Here is a 16,445-nt window from a genome sequence, read left to right on the forward strand (position 1 = left end):
AATTGTTGTTTGATTATACACTTGTATATCTACCTGTTTGTGTATCTGATTGTACTCTATTAAAGTCATTTTAACATAATGTTGAATTGAGCTTTCACCCAAACTCGGCAATAATGTTTTCCTATCATATGAAAATGTTTATGTGGGTGTATAAGAAATGACATCTCATGAAAACACTGAGTTTTGATTTTGTAGATTTAGCACCATGGGATTCTCTATATCGCAAGCTCTCCACTGATTCCATATTGATACATGTACAAAATTTGACCCATCTACATTTGAAGAACACATCATAGAAATGATGTTGAGGTCCTAGAGGGGTAAGCAGTTTGAAGAAAATTGGCTTAGAAGTCACGATGCCTTTAACATGCAGGAAAATAGATATAATATAAACATTGTGGGATGATGTAAGACATCAAGATAATGTGCAACATAATACGCAAAGTTTTGAATGTTATAATACATGTATTTTAACACTTTTAAATTTGAACAGGAGGTAGCTATATCAAATTCTCAATTTTTGAACAGATGTCTTGTTTTTTGTCTTTGATCCAATATACCATAATTTACAGTTTTCTCGACTCTTGTCAAAGTAATGAAATGACAGCATTAAGTCCACTTACTCTGCCCCTGTCTGTCTTCCCCGTCTCTTACTGTCCAGTTCCTGTACAGCTGGTCGGTGGTAATGGTCACCAGGAGGGACGTATCGAGGTCATGATTGACGACGAGTGGGGCACGATCTGCGACAAGTCGTTTGGAATCCCCGACGCTGACGTGGTGTGTCGACAGGTTGGATACCCCGGGGCACTGGAGGTGGTCCCTCAGGTTGGTGATGTGAAAATAAATTGGCGTTATTGTGACACTGTGTTAAAGGTGCATTGCCCCGGTGTTTTAGTCAAATGCGTACGCGGGCGCATGGCGCAAGATTCCTATAGAGACCTACGTTGTACGCTATCGACTCCTCTTTAGCGCTTACGCTGTGGCCCACTTCCCGAGTCCGAAGAAGTCCGATTCACTGTAGTCAGTGGTCGGATCACAGTTCGGCTCATGATTCGGCTGAGGGGGATGACAGCTTTAGGAATCTTCTTTTGTGATGTCACAGTAACAAGCACATATGCACGCACCCTGGCATTACTACAGACTGCGTGATGCGCAGAGAAGACAATGAAGGCAACATTACTAATCAACACCTACGCACTTTACTCTTGATGGCAGCTCAACTTCGGTAATCTTCGTATCAGTGCTAAAGGTGATCGATAGTATCATCAACAGTGCCCTCTACACTACCTGGACTATGCACCTTTAAATTCCTGTAAGACAGTAGGAAGGCAGAAGTCACAAACTGCCTCATGAAAATTGGTTGACAGGAGAATGGGGACCTAAGGGAGTCAAAGCAAGATCCTAAATGATCCTACACTAAACGCACATATTTTTTTAAGAGTAATTTTTCGCACTTGGTCAGGTAAGATGAGTTTGACATGTTTTTAATTCTGAGCAATCAAGAAATCAACTACTCGAACACATGGCAAGAAACAATATTCTTGTTCTTTCATTATCGCTCTATAGTCTGGTTGCATGAAATACGTGAAAATTGCAACACTGCAAAAATTTCCACTTGTACTTTTATTAGTATTTCTTTATGTGGGGATAGGTATTGATGTGTAACTTCTGTTGCTTGTTTGCTTTTGAAAAGAATGTAACTGCTTTTACTGGTGACTCCCTTTAATAGCTTTATAATGAAGTCCTCTGTATTGACAATTTTGCCACTATGTGGCAATTTTGTTATTACGAAACAAATGAATATACATGTATGAACATATGAATTATACATGTATGAACATATGTAGATGATGAATTTTGGACCTGAATTTTTTACCTCCTTTATTTCTTCATGTTCATGTTTTTTTACTTATTTATACTTCGTTGCAACAATAATTCATTGTATCAAAATTCCTTGTAACCATGTTCATGATGACAGGAGCTGACTGTATTCAGGGATTGTGTACAGATGAAGTCAGAAGGTGCAAAGAAAAGGTGGCAGAGCCCCACCCCTTTGTGCCATTGCTTGATGCATACCGAAGTACACATAACCTTAGATTCATAGTTCGGATTGATAGTATAAAAAGGTTTTAGGCATATCCTTGTATACACCTTGTATGACATTTTCATTGGAAAATAATATAATGCTAGAGAAGCACTCCAAGACCTCAGACCTCCGCCAAGTACATTGTGTACCTTATTTCCACCACTGATCTTATTCTTCCATAGAGATCAGTGATTTCCACCTTTACATGTGGGTGCTGAAATCGCCTGATATCCCAATATACAATGTAGGAGCCTTTTGTTATGTCATCAATTACTTCCAGCTGCACGGTGTGCCTCGCCCAAGCAGAAACTGGAGCATACACTTTACCACGCGTATGAAAACCTCAAAAAATGTGCAGCTTGAACTCCCAAGTTCATTGACCCTGCCTGCCAAAATATCAAAAATCCTTCATAAAATCCATAAAAATGCCTGAATCACTACCAAAAGTTAATCATCTGTTCCTTGTGTCATTCTCAACCTTTCCTGTAAGTTTTATCCAAATCCTTTTACTATTTGAGTTATTTGCACATGGACAAACAAACAAACTAACAAACAAATGTTAAAGAAAACATAACCTCCTCCCTTAGCGGAGCTGGCACTATCTTTAATTCCAGTCATAACTCGACATGATTCTAATTATGATGCAAGTGCAAGGCTTCACAGAGTACAATCAGTGGTATCGCTATGTGGATAAGACTTGATAAAGAATTGTTCCATTTCATTTCATTGTTCAGGCTGGCTTTGGGATGGGCAATGGCTCTATTCACGCCAGCCACTTGGAGTGCCAGGGGGACGAGAGCCAGATTCAAGACTGTCACATGGGCAGTGCCATGAGCAGTGACTGTAACCATGGCGATGACGTGGGTGTAGTATGCCGCAGTCCAGGTACCATTCCTTCTATATTTTCTTTTCTCAAGTTTTCCACCAACTTTATTCTGTTGTATACTGTAAAACCATAATTATTTGTGGCATTAAACTTTTGCGAATTGGAGCTGATTGCCTTGTTCAGGGCATGGAATTTTTATGAATATGCAACAATCATTCAATGCATTGTATAGACTTTTTGAAATATTCACATGTATATTACTGTTACAAATCTTGGCTTGTGAAATTCACGAAGGTTTCGTGCATACAAAATTTCTGGTTTTGCAAGAGTTGTCTCCTCAGTTTTGAGATATGAGTGTTGTGTTTATGTGTCATGTTTGTCGGAGTCATTCAGTATCAGTTGGTGGGGTGATAAGACCTTGTATCTGTAATTTTGGTGAAAATTACTTTTTTGGATTATTGGTCAAATAATGGGTTAAGTGATGTCCTGTCCAAATCCCAACTGTCTTACTCCAAAAATGAAGCCACCACGGCATGCCAAAGGAAAGGCTATCCCATTCGCCACAGTGCTTTGGCCGCCATGTTTTTTGGCTCTCCTGAACATTGGACATTTTGTAGATACGAGGTCTTATCGCCCCAGCGACGATCAGTTGGTGGCTGCCAGAATTAGTTATCTCTTGTTGGTTAATAGATTTGTTTTGTATATACAACAATTCCCTGGAGACCTTTCTTCTAATTGTTATTCTTGTCATTCCCTTATCTCTTTCTTTTTTTTTTCTTTTCATATGTCCTTCTGTAAGCCCTGAAACTTCTCACATCAGTTTTTGGGATAGAGAAGTCTTTTTTTTTCCCCTTAGTATTCACCTTCAAAACAAAACTCCAAAATGAAAGCAACAGAAAATCATTGGTCCTTGTGATGCCAAACTAGTGTCAGCACTAATGTTTGGTGCTCTGATGTGTACAGAACATTCCAGTTGTGTAAACAATATTAGCTGGACAAGTAAAAAGAAAGACATTTTTTTGTGTTTCTCACCTCTTTCCGCTGTCCTACAGTACGTCTGGTTGGCGGCTCCAGACCCAGCGAGGGTCGAGTGGAGCTGTACATTGGAGGGAGCTGGGGGACGGTGTGTGACAGTGGGTGGGACCTGACCGATGCCACAGTAGTCTGCCGCCAACTGGGGTACACCTCAGCACGCATGGTAATCATTCATGACTGCAGTAAAAGATAAACGATACTGAAGGCCGATATGTCATGTACTTCGAGGAGTTGTCATTTTGGCGAGTTTTGCGAGTGGAGTGCTATCTGCAAATTTAACGACACAAAGATATTAACTCCGATCCTGGCATGGATGAGACTTGCACCTGCTCATTTCCCCGTTCGTTACGCTACCTGACAATCACAAAGTTAACAACTTGCAAAATTGCGAGGAAGTCCCGATTTGCAAAAAATTCCACTCACTGAATATTTGTCGAATACAGTATGAGTTTTTCTTTCGTATCTACTTTATGTACAAGGTGTAAATGCAAAACAACTCCATTTCCTGGCAAAGCGGAAATATCACCCCTGACTCTTTCTTGTAAAGGTCTCATTTGACATACATCAACCTTTTGACGTTGGACTTGATTCTAGTTTATACTGACAGCTGTTATCATAAAGCACCTGTATTAGCCAGTTGAGGATGAGTCCCGAGTGTACTCGGGCAAGCGTCTATGGGAAATACCGGTACATGCTGTAGCAAAATCAAACCATTCTCAACAGGTTAAAGGGAATGGCTAATAACTGATTAGTGGGAATCAGTGGGAATGCTGGAGGATGATTGTTCCAATCCTTGTGGGATTCATTTAAGAGTACATTATATATCTATTGTTGTGTGAAAATTATTTGCTTCAGAACGGTCTCATATTCAAGTAATGTGCCGATTAATGTTTCCAGGTTAGCATGCCAGTACAGTGATGGGGCGATTAAACTGCACTTTACTTGAATACGAGACCATTCTGAAGCAAATAATTTTCACACAACAATAGATATACATGTGTAATGTACCCTTGAATGAATCCCACAAGGATTGGAACAATCATCCCCCAGCATTCACACTGATTCCCACTGATCAGTTACTAGCCATCCCCTTTAAAGTATTGTGTGGTGTCAACCTAATTTGATCTTCTTGTCTCTTTTCTTTTGACCCAGGCACCACGAGGAGCCCACTTTGGTCAGGGATCAGGGCCAATCTTCTTTGACGAGGTCAGCTGTAGTAGCGACGCAAGGCAACTGTCCGACTGCTTGACCATGTCCAGGGCCAGCCATCTGTGTGGACACCACAGAGATGCCGGAGCTGTCTGCAGCACTGCCCGTAGGCTAATGAATTTCAATTTCAATTTCAATTTAATTTTTGTATTTCTCGATGGAAAATACATAAAATATAACAAAATATTATGATACAGAATGTCCAGCTTGGATATATACAAAAAGAAATACAAACATAGCGGTCGATGTGTCGTTTTCAATCAAAGTAAAAGAATGCTAGTGTGAAATACCATGGAACCTTCTAAAAAGCAAAGCTTGTTGAGTGTACAGTGTAGGTCCAAACAAAAGCCTAATGTGAAGAACAGGATGAGGAGCATGGGTACAGCTAAAGACCAAACTAAAGAATAAACAAAAGAAAACGACTATTAATACTCGGGGGGGGGGGGGGGGGGGTACAGATGATTCTTCTCACATATAATAAAATGAGAACAAGTAACCACATACTGCACACTATATAGCAGTTGCTCTAATAGCAATTTTGACAGGGGAGTGATAATGTGAATGCGACATATTTTTATGGTTTTAACATTCCAGCTTTCATTGAAAATACAAAGGGAAAGTGTCGGAATGGAGAAGATAGGAGGGGATATGTGTGGCGAAGGGGGATGGGGAAGAAATATGAATCTCTGGAGGATGAAAATACTCTATGTAGAAGCTCATCGGGTGTGTATGTTGTGTGAGAATAGGCTCAGAGTTTAAATAATACCATGCAGGATCAATTGTGGCTGTTAGAGGTGTCTCTATGTGATGCGAGTTAAGTTATTGATGGTGTCATACAATGATGTATGAGCAGTTTTTCGAGATGTTGGTCATTATTGCACAATTATTCCCCTTGAAGGTGTTGTTCATTGGGAAATTGCATTGACTGCTGGTGTTGTTTTGTACTGTCTTCATACATGATGATGCTTTGTGAATGCCTGCCAGTATTGCTCATTACACCGATAAATAATGCTCAAGTGGTGACTAATGTTGACATCCTATCATCCACAGCTGCCATCCGTCTTGCTGGCGGTGCCAATGCTCGCCAGGGTCGGGTGGAGCTCTACTACGACAAGGAGTGGGGCACCGTCTGCAAAGAGGGCTGGGACCAGCAGGATGCCGACGTGGTGTGCCGGCAGCTTGGCTTTTTCGCCGCTCTCCCCCAGTCTGTCGCTGCCAGCTACGGTGCCGGTGTGGGCCCCATCCACCTCCACCATGTCGACTGCACAAATGAGCACAGCCTCGCCGACTGCCCCCACGGCTTGGGGAATTCGCTCAGCTGTTCGCATTTCTCTGATGCGGCTGCTGTGTGCAATGCAGCGGGTAAGGGAGGTTTGGTCTTCTTCTATTAGGTTGCCTTGTTGTGACTTTCTGTATAATTGTTCTGTTAGGATGAATTTTTTTTTTCATTTTTTTAATAGTTTTTTTGATACTTGAACTAGAAACAAATGAAGCGAGATTACGATTAACTTTCAATAATGATGCATTGATTTGGTTGACCAGCAACAATCATGACCAACCGTAAAAGAGTTACTATTTATCATTATTATACACATACACAAATAAATACAGCTACGTACACATACATTCACACAGACATGGATACGTACATACATACATGTGTGACCCGCTACAACAAAAGGATCCGAAAGTCGGGGGAGGATGATTTTCTGAAAATGGCATGACATTATTCCCTTACTCTTCTACTTTAATTTCATATAAAGCACAACTCATAAAAGTACTTGATTACGAAGATATCGATGATTTTATTAGCGCATGTCAAGTGGTTGAGGAAATCAGAGTTTCGAGAAAAATGCCTTTAAAGTTTCCCTTCCGACACTAACATGATCAAGAGGAGGTGAGACAGTTTTCACCGCTTGACAATAGAAGGCATGCTCCTAGCAACAAATCAGTAATCAGGATGCCATACTTTGACCAATAAGATCACTCCCTCGTTGCTAGGGGCAGAGTCTAGCTGAGGTGCTAAAGCCTAATCTTTGGACACGTTTCTGTTACATTGAAAGTCGGAAAATCGTGGCCCAGAAAAACGCTGATTTCTTGCCTTTCCTTTACTCATTTTGCTTCGAAATTTAGGCAGATGATAGACAAAACATTAGACTACAAAATTATGCCAAAAACAGAAATCCGATTGTATTGACCAATTTTGATGATGTGACTTCAAACTCGATTTTCTCGGCTCAGCCGTCAGCGACTTTAGGATCCTTTTGTTGTAGCGGGTCACATATATACTTAAATGAATGAGGGTAAACAAACCCTATCACACACAGTCAATGGCATTGCATTCTAGAAATTGTATGACACTGTTGGATACTGTTTCTCATGTCAATGCAGTCCAGTTGGTAGGCGGCAGTCGCTCCTCCGAAGGCTTCGTGCGGATCTTCATGAACGGGCGTTTCGGCACGATCTGCGACAACAGCTGGGATGACCGCGATGCCCGGGTGGTCTGTCGCCAGCTGGGCTTCGATTCAGGCAAGAGTGTCCGGGCAGAGAACCCTCTCCTACTGACCTCTGCCTCCAACTACTTCTCCGAGGAGGTGCCCATCTGGCTGGACCGGGTCAGCTGCAGCGGGACGGAGGCGGCCCTCTATGATTGTCCCCATAGCAACGTTGGAAACTGTGACCACACCCAAGATGCCTACGTCAGATGCACGTCATGATTGCCTCATCTTTTTCCTGTGTCAGGTCCTTTTCTTTTTCTCTCATTCTTCGTAATAATTTGTGATTCCACCTCTTTTCTTCCAATCCCTGGCATCTTCACTCTTCAACCTCCGTTCCTTTTGATCTCCACTTCTCTCTGTTTCTATCTCTCTGTCTTGATCTCTGACATTTTATGGCCCCTATTTTTGCTCCTCCGCTCTGGGTCAATTTTTTTTTCCTCTCTTTTTTTCCCCCCTCAGTCTAGCAATCTCATCTCCAATCTCTTTGTCTTTCTTTTTTTTGCCTCCTTTCTTTTCTGTCTATTCTGTGTGGTGACAAGCTGTTTTAGAAGGAAGCATATCAGTTAATGCTTCCTTTTAGGGAGGACATACATTGACGTGATTTACTGCAATGGAAAGGAATGAAATGTGTCTAGATATCTTGCCATTAACTCTGTACAGGGTCACTAGGTTTGTAACATACCTTAAAAGTTTGTGCATATTTTAAGGAATATATTTTTCCCAATCCAGTACCAAAGTACAATCAATCTCACCTATGTCAACCTAGCAGAAGTCCAAAAATTGGCTAAGATGAAGAAAAATTCTTCTCCTTATTTATGAGGTATTTCTTAAAGCTATTGTGCGCAATGAAATTCATGTGGGTCCAAGGATTTTTTCTTGTCATTTTGGATTCAATCTAGGTGAGGTAAACTGACTTTGTTCATGAGATTGTTATGATACTCTTGAAATGTACCTGATTGAAAATCTATGATTTAATCAGTTCTTGCAGAAGAAATAGAACAAAAAATAATGTTCTGTTTTTAATGCTGTCACAGGCCTCATTGTTGAAGACAACTTACTGTATAAGCCATATAATTAGCGAGTCTAATTTTTCGCTAATGGGGACTTCAAAACGATTTTGTGAATGGTTACATTTGCGATTTCGGAGTACTGTACTGAATGGAGAAATGTATGAGTGTGCGTTACTTTTATGTGGGGATCAGAGTCAATAAATTCAGGAATAGCACCTGACTTGTGAAATTTGCGACAATAAAAACCTTGCAAAATATTTGGTGAATATAGTATTTTAAAACAGAAAAGATTGGTGATCAACTGGTTAAAGCAGATGTTCCTCTCGTACCGTATTATGCTGACAAATAAAGATCGAATTTTTCTGTAATATTGGCGTGAGGCTTGACTTCTTAGTATTTCTGTTCTGTTTGTTGTGAATACTCACATCAATTGCTCTTTGTATGATATTGAGCAGTAAATTAATATTCTGCAGGTGTTGGGGATAATGGGGGGGGGGGGGAGGGGAGTTGACTAAATCCTTTCACACGGCGGGACCTTTTCCAGTGAGTTGGATACCAAGAGACCTTTAAAATCACATTTATGTGTATGATTGCTGTGACCAAAGACCTACACCTGTGAATGATCGATGGATATCGATGAGTCGTTTCCTTGCACAGCTTAGACAGTGAAGGAGACATCCAAGTTTACTCCTTTGGTAGATTACACTGATACCTTTAGTGTAGTTTACACTGATACCTTTAGTGTAGCAGAACAAGTATGGTGTACTCGTGATTTTCTTGCCAACGTGTACATAGCTTTGTGAATATACCAGTGTTTAGGAATCAGTATTTTTTGAGTGAAAAGGAACCAGCAGTGTATGATAGTACCATTATGTGTATCTGAGGTACTGTATATATTTAGCAGTTACTGTGTTATTGATACAATGGTATCATCAATGGTTTGAATCTAATTTTGATTTTTGTTTGTGTGTTTTCATGGAACAAGTACTAGACCTTCTATTGCATATTTTGTCAATATTTTATGAATGAATCATATGTGATGTACATGTGGCACATTGTGTAAGATTTCCAATTAAAACTCAGTACTCATATTATTTATACATGTACTTGTGCTCTTGGATAAAAATTTTGGATCTCTGGATATTTGGACATATATATGTATATATATATGTATATACACATGCGAACACACACACATACAAAGAAATTCATGAATTTCTTTTTTTTCTTTTTTAGGAGATGCATATCTTGATTTGACTAAACTGAAAGTTGGTACTAAAAAGCCAATGTATCTGCAGCTGTCCATGAATATGATCATCATGAAAATGTTATTTTCAGCATCTTCATGGACATAATGGTGTCAGCACTGCTGACATAATGGTGTCAGCAGAGTGAGTAAATCAACATTTCAAGACAGATGCAAGCCAAACTACAAATGGATAAATATATGAAATCATATATTTTTATTACAAATTTTATAAATTATTTTTATTATTAATAATAATAATAATATTATTATTATAATTGTTATTGTTATTACTTTTGTCATTATTATTACTATCTTCTTCTTATCATTATTGTTATTTGTATTATTGTTATTATTATTATTGTTATTATATTCATTTTTATTTTTTTTACAAAGGCAGTGTGTTCACCTCAATTTTGTATCAACCTATTCAATTTACAGCATAATATAAAGGGACAGACATGCAGTCAACCCCGCTTGAGTAGAATCCAATGAACCGGAGATAATTTTTCGACTTAAGTGAATTTTGACTTAGACAATAAAATTGAAGGGGAATAGAATTAAAGGTGAAGACTGCCCAAGTATGTATGCAAATTGAGTGAATGCAGCAGTGTCAGTAACAAAGTGATGAACTGTTCAAGTGCTGATGCTGCCATCGCGGGATTAGAAGAGTACTGCAGATGGTGCCGTCACTGCGAGACAATGTGATGAAAATAATTATAAAGAGAAGTTAACACATTCTCATACCTTCAACCATAATGAAAGAAAAAAAAATGACTTTCCTCTTTCAGAAAGTGGTGGGATTAATATTACCGTTAAGATGTGTCAGCAGTAACAAGTTGAGGGATTATGTACTTTTCATGCAGTTGAAGTTTTGTGGAATTATCTTTGTGTTGTCTTCATAAGATATAAAAATCTACAGTAATTCATCAGTTGTATAGTTCGTGGCTTCCTTCCTAGGGAGTCGATACACAGTATCGGGGTAAGCACATGTCGATTAAGCTGATTATAAGATGAAGGCAAAACCCACCTTCCTGCAAAGCAGGAATGATTATATAACTTCAAAGTGACTCGGCATGAGCAAGCAGTGCAGGGGGAGAACATTCAATTATCTGCGTTGGAATTTGAACATGCAGTGCAGTGAAAATAAGTCCGTCGTACAAACGGGGAAAATTTCTACAGAACTACATGTACCTGTCAAACCTGCCGGGATTGTTAAAACACCTGCAACAATGTATGTCGAATGAAATGGTTATTCACTTGCGCACACGTATCAGCACATTCAAATGAAATCAAGGTGTATTTTAATACAGTGTAGTAATCAAGAAACATGGAGCATGCAAGGCAAAGTCAGATACACTGTATTACAATTCAGAATGTGCAGGCCAAGTACAAAGACATGCCCCACCCTGTGCCGCCAATTTGCATACTCGTTGCGAGGTCCTGCTGCTCTCGATGTCCAGTCTCGGTACCGAGAAATCGAGAAGACAAAATCTCGTCATTCTGGCCTTTTTTCGTTTCGGGATCCGAGAATACAGAACTGTAGTTAAGGTATCATAAAGTTCTGTGCCCGAGAAGACGAAATCTCGTTCTTATCTCGTGTGCTCTCGCCTTGGGTAAAAAAGAAAAAAAGTCGAGAAGATGAGATTCTTGTTATTATCTCGCCTTCTTTCTTTTCGGGAATCGAGAAGTCGAGAAGACAAAATGTCGTTGTGATACATTGCCTGCTTTCGTTTCGAGACCCTAGAATACAGACCTGTATAGAGTTCTGTGCCCGAGAAGGCGAGAAGACGACATCTCGTATATCTCGCCTTCTATTGTTTTCGGATCCGAGAAGGCGAGAAGACGAGATCTCGTTGCGAATTTCCGGAGTCGAGAATATGAGCTCCTCATGGTTATTATAATAACATCACCTGCTCTCGTTTCGGGACCCGACATGGAAGTCAAGAAGACAAGATCTTAGATCTTGCCTTAAAATGCTCACCGAACCCGAGATTCCGAGAAGACGAGATCTTGGGTCGAGTCTTTATGAACCAGAGATGTCGAGAAAAAAAAAAAATCTGGATTATTTTCTTCTCTCATCCTCATCGAACCTGAAAAGGTCGAAAGGCGAGGAAACAACTCGTCTTTTCGGTGGTACTTAAAAGCTTCCGTAGCCCTTTGTCTCCACACAGGACTTCATCATCTCCCTGCTTTGATATAGAGTCCAGACAGGAAGGGGAAAACAATATTAAATTCGAGAAGATCATTATATATCTTTATGGTCCCTCGTATCGCAGGTGAAACAATGATAATGTTGTCACGTTCCCTCATAAAACGCGGTTATTACACAATACCGGTACATTCAATTTTCAATTCAATTCAATTCAATAGTTTATTCACATTGCTAGGAGGAGCAGCTTGAAGGTGTCTTGATATATATATATATATATATATATATATATATATATATATATATATATATATATATATATATTATATACATGTATATACAAACTCCTCAAAAAGTCCTGCAAGTCCAATTGGATGAATCATATTTCTCTTAAAACTACATCATTTTATTTTAATGAGACATAAGAAAGCCTGATTAATTTTCTTTACAACGACAACTCTCTTGTTTTCATTATGCATTCCTGGAATGCACAGTATGACCTAGTATGAGGAAAGGTCATATGTGAGCAAATGTGTTACGTCAAACAGTATAATACCCATTTGCTTTGTCGTTTCAGGGGAGGAATGTGTTTGAAAAGAATGCATTGTGCGATTATCATTAGATTCCAGGCTTCATCCATGAATTAAAAACTGCAGTAGTATGTGCAGATTAAAATTAAACATAAGCAGATTGACCAAAAAGTCATCTAATGTCTAGGAAATGGGAGTATTTGAAAGTGCTCTCATTTCAGAATTGCTTATTCCTGTCAGCCTGTGGTATTTTTTTATCAAAACTGTACATTATCAATGGCAGAATAATTGCGACTTTTCACTTTTGATCCGTCCCCATACTCAGCTGTTTTGCACATTCCAAGAACACTCAGTCATAGCACAGTGCGGTGTCATTTTAAAGATAATGAATCAGGCTTTCTTGCAATATCATATTTAATGAAGATAATGCTGATATAAGAGAAATATGATATATTAACCCTAACTAGGCCGGGGCGGGGGGGGGGGGGGGGGGGGCCTCCGAGGCCCCCCCCCCCTCGACGTTTCGCGCGATGTATCGCTATCGCGAGAAGCTATTGCCGCGACGTTTCATGACTTTTTTCTTTCGAGTCTCCCGCATCTTTTGACACCAAATTTGCGATGCCCGGGTGCGGGGTTCCGAAGTTGCGCATAAATATGCACGTGCATGTCAGACCAAAAATTGCTCAAAAACGTGAATTTGTGTACAATTTCAATGCAAATTGTGTTTACAGGCACATTTCATAAAAGCATGATTATTTTGGGGTTTTATTGATTAAAATCAATCAATAATGCATTTTCTTGTTCAGAACAATGTCTCGGACAAATTTCATCGAAAAAACAATGAAAAACATAAAGTTAAAAAAACAAAGAAATACATAAGAAATTCAAAAAACAATAAAATACTTAGGAAATTTTTTTTTCTGATTGCGCAATTTTTTTCTCTTACATTTGCTAAGGACACTAAAAAGAATATTTACACAAAAAATGTGCCTGTTTTGAGCTTTATTTAGTGATATATACCAAATTGTCTGATTTCATGCATCATTATGCATAAATTAGCATAATTTAGTGTAAATGATAATTTTTGAAAAAATTAACTTCATGGTACTTTAGATTACATCATAGGCAATGCGTGTGCCAATTTTCGGTCGCGATCGCGCGGTCGACGGCCGAGATCCGGAGGGGGGGGGGGGGCCTGGGATGCCCCCCCCCCCCGGCTCTATCATCTACCTGAATAGCCCGGCCTAGTTAGGGTTAAACTTTAATTGCAGAACTTATTTTGAGGGAGTACATATATGATATAATGTAATCGCAAAGTCTTTGTTTTATCTATATTTACCTTCAAAGCACCAATTTCTGACTCAAACTTAAACATCCTGATTGGTATTTTATCTCATAATAAAGTTGTCTCCCTTAACGATAACGATGACTAAGAACAAATAGGGTGAAAGTGGGATACCTTGGCAACCTCTTCGCCCTATTTTGAAATGATAATATCGTGAGTGTGTGTTTAAATACATACAAACACGTATATATATATATATATAATATGTTAGCCGATAATGTTCTTTTCAAAGGTAAATGCAATGAACTATACTGTCTTGTTGGGTAATTATGGACATAACTACTTAAATATTCATTTTAGATAATAACATCGGAAGTTCAGTATAATTGTATTTATTGGAAAGTGCAAAAGATGAAACTTACGTGATTCAAAGTTCCTTTAAGTAATACTCATGTAAGCGTTGAATATATTACTTTGTATTACTTTATACGGAAATGAAATTATTTTGAATTGAATTGAATTGAATTGACTGAAACGGGGCTGATAAGCATGTCGAGAATGACTTCAAAAAGGTGATATGTACAATCTTATCGGTAGTGCAATAATAAATACACATAAAACATTGCATCGACAATGATATCAAAGATGGCTACCTAGTATAAGGCGATGCTTATATAGACCCACTAAAAGTCCAAATTAATGAAATGACACGTATAGCCTACAAATAGTTGAAACTTACAGTCGGTGCAGGAAACGACGTCAAATGAGTAATGATTGTAGATTGACTGGATTTTTTTTTTCCATCCGATGTGGATAATGATTTCGAGAACCTGATGTGATTAACATCATCTTCAGGCAACGTAACAAAAATACCTACCTGCATCAAACCAAAGTAAGGAACGCAAGCCAGGCCACCTCCCTGACCAAACAGTCACATATTGAAAACTTTCGGTCATCTGCGAAGCCGCGCTTCCGCGCGAACGCTACAACACGTAAAACGGGTCAAAAATCGACGCATTTTTCCACAAAATCTGCCATAACTTTTAAACTATTTAAGAAGCAAACTTGGGGCGCCCGGATTCTGAATTAAGACACTTTAGGGATTATTTATGTGTATATATCATTATTGTAACATTTGTAATCGTGACGCAAATTTGATCAGAAAAGTACTTTATGAGTAGATTTGTCTATGGCGAACAGTCCAAATTTGACGAATTTGAGCACATTTTGCCGTCTTGCAATTCTTCCACACGAGATATCTCGAGAATGGAAAGTCGCACGAAATTGGGGCGCACGGTTTTAGAAAGTAGAGATTCTGCCCATTTTTGTGATATAAGAATCTTGTTCATTGGTTGAGCAGTCCTGACGCAAATAAGCAGTAAAGCTAGACTACCCAGTCACAATTGCTGTCATAGGGAACGTGTACAATCCACACAGAGCTATCACGTGACGAGACTACCAACGAAAATTTGAGCCGTTGACCTTCACTGTCTGCCGTCGTCAGCAGTGTGAATTCCTGTGATTTCAAGCTTTTGTTTCTCGCCAAATATCATTTTCAATGCAATATCAAGATACAGTTGTATGTGAGACATTATCTAGATACGTAGCAGCCTTATGAGCAACATAACTGCTAAGTTTGGGAGCAAAAACGACCAAATATATTTCACATTCCTTCTCATTTTTCGATGATGGCTCTAGTCGGACTGGTGCATTTTCTTCGGAGGTGGTAATAATGTAAGTAGTTGCAACGGTTGCTTGCCACCTGCCGTCTGCAATCGGGTGCTTATATACACGTGTTGTGCACAGGTAATCAACTGAAATAATGTTGTAAAGGAATGATAAGGTCCTAGATTATATCTCAACTGTAGATTTAACCCGATTTCTGCCGCCTACACACAACACACTACGCGTGAAATTACGTGAACATGATGTCCCTCCACGCACGGTGCTGCAGGCCACCCCCATTAACGTGTCGACTAGCCACTCGCCCCACACGCTCTCACTTTCTCCAGCGTCTGCTACGTCGGATTTTCTGCGTGAATTAGGGCGAAAGTTTTCAATATACCAATGAAAAAAAAGGTGTTTTATGTCAATACAAGTTTGTGGCTATACCGGTACCAGTTAAAGTCCAAATAAAGTAACATAGGCCTATACACACAGACGAAAATCGCAACCATAAAAACAACAAGAAAGAATAAAAAAGGAATACTTAACTTCTTCCAGCATGTAAAGAATTCAGAACGTATACGTGGTGTGAACAATTTAATGTGGCCATGTTCAAGCGCACATTGCACATTGTATAGATTGGTCAGTGAATGACTCGATCATTGATTAAAAAAGGCAATGTCGAGCCAATAAAAGTCAAGTATACTGCTCTAATAATATGCGAGGGTCCTTATTCACAACAGGAAAAGGCAAGTGGCTCATATCTGATCATCGAGGTGAGACGCCGATTCCTGGAGGGCATTTCATGAAGGAACTTGTCGGATAAAATATCTGACAAGTCAATTATATCCGACAAGTTTTGAGAAATTCTTTAGTCTGATTGGCTGATTTCTCTGAACTTGT

At 39.2% G+C, this 16,445-nt stretch overlaps 1 protein-coding gene across 1 annotated transcript in view; it reads left to right on the plus strand.

Moving 5' to 3' along the window:
- LOC140237277 (scavenger receptor cysteine-rich domain-containing protein DMBT1-like) overlaps positions 1–9,140 on the plus strand; it is a 41,218-nt gene extending 32,078 nt beyond the window's left edge. Inside the window, exons 21-26 of the mRNA XM_072317222.1 lie at positions 662–825; positions 2,821–2,971; positions 3,965–4,110; positions 5,100–5,262; positions 6,207–6,518; positions 7,548–9,140. Of these exons, the coding sequence (XP_072173323.1) occupies positions 662–825; positions 2,821–2,971; positions 3,965–4,110; positions 5,100–5,262; positions 6,207–6,518; positions 7,548–7,873 (1,262 nt within the window). The 3' untranslated portion in view covers positions 7,874–9,140. The remainder of the gene's footprint in view (positions 1–661; positions 826–2,820; positions 2,972–3,964; positions 4,111–5,099; positions 5,263–6,206; positions 6,519–7,547) is intronic.
- The last annotated feature ends 7,305 nt before the right edge of the window (positions 9,141–16,445 follow it).

The sequence above is a fragment of the Diadema setosum genome, chromosome 13, assembly GCF_964275005.1.
Source record: "Diadema setosum chromosome 13, eeDiaSeto1, whole genome shotgun sequence".
NCBI classification, from domain to species: Eukaryota; Metazoa; Echinodermata; class Echinoidea; order Diadematoida; family Diadematidae; genus Diadema; species Diadema setosum.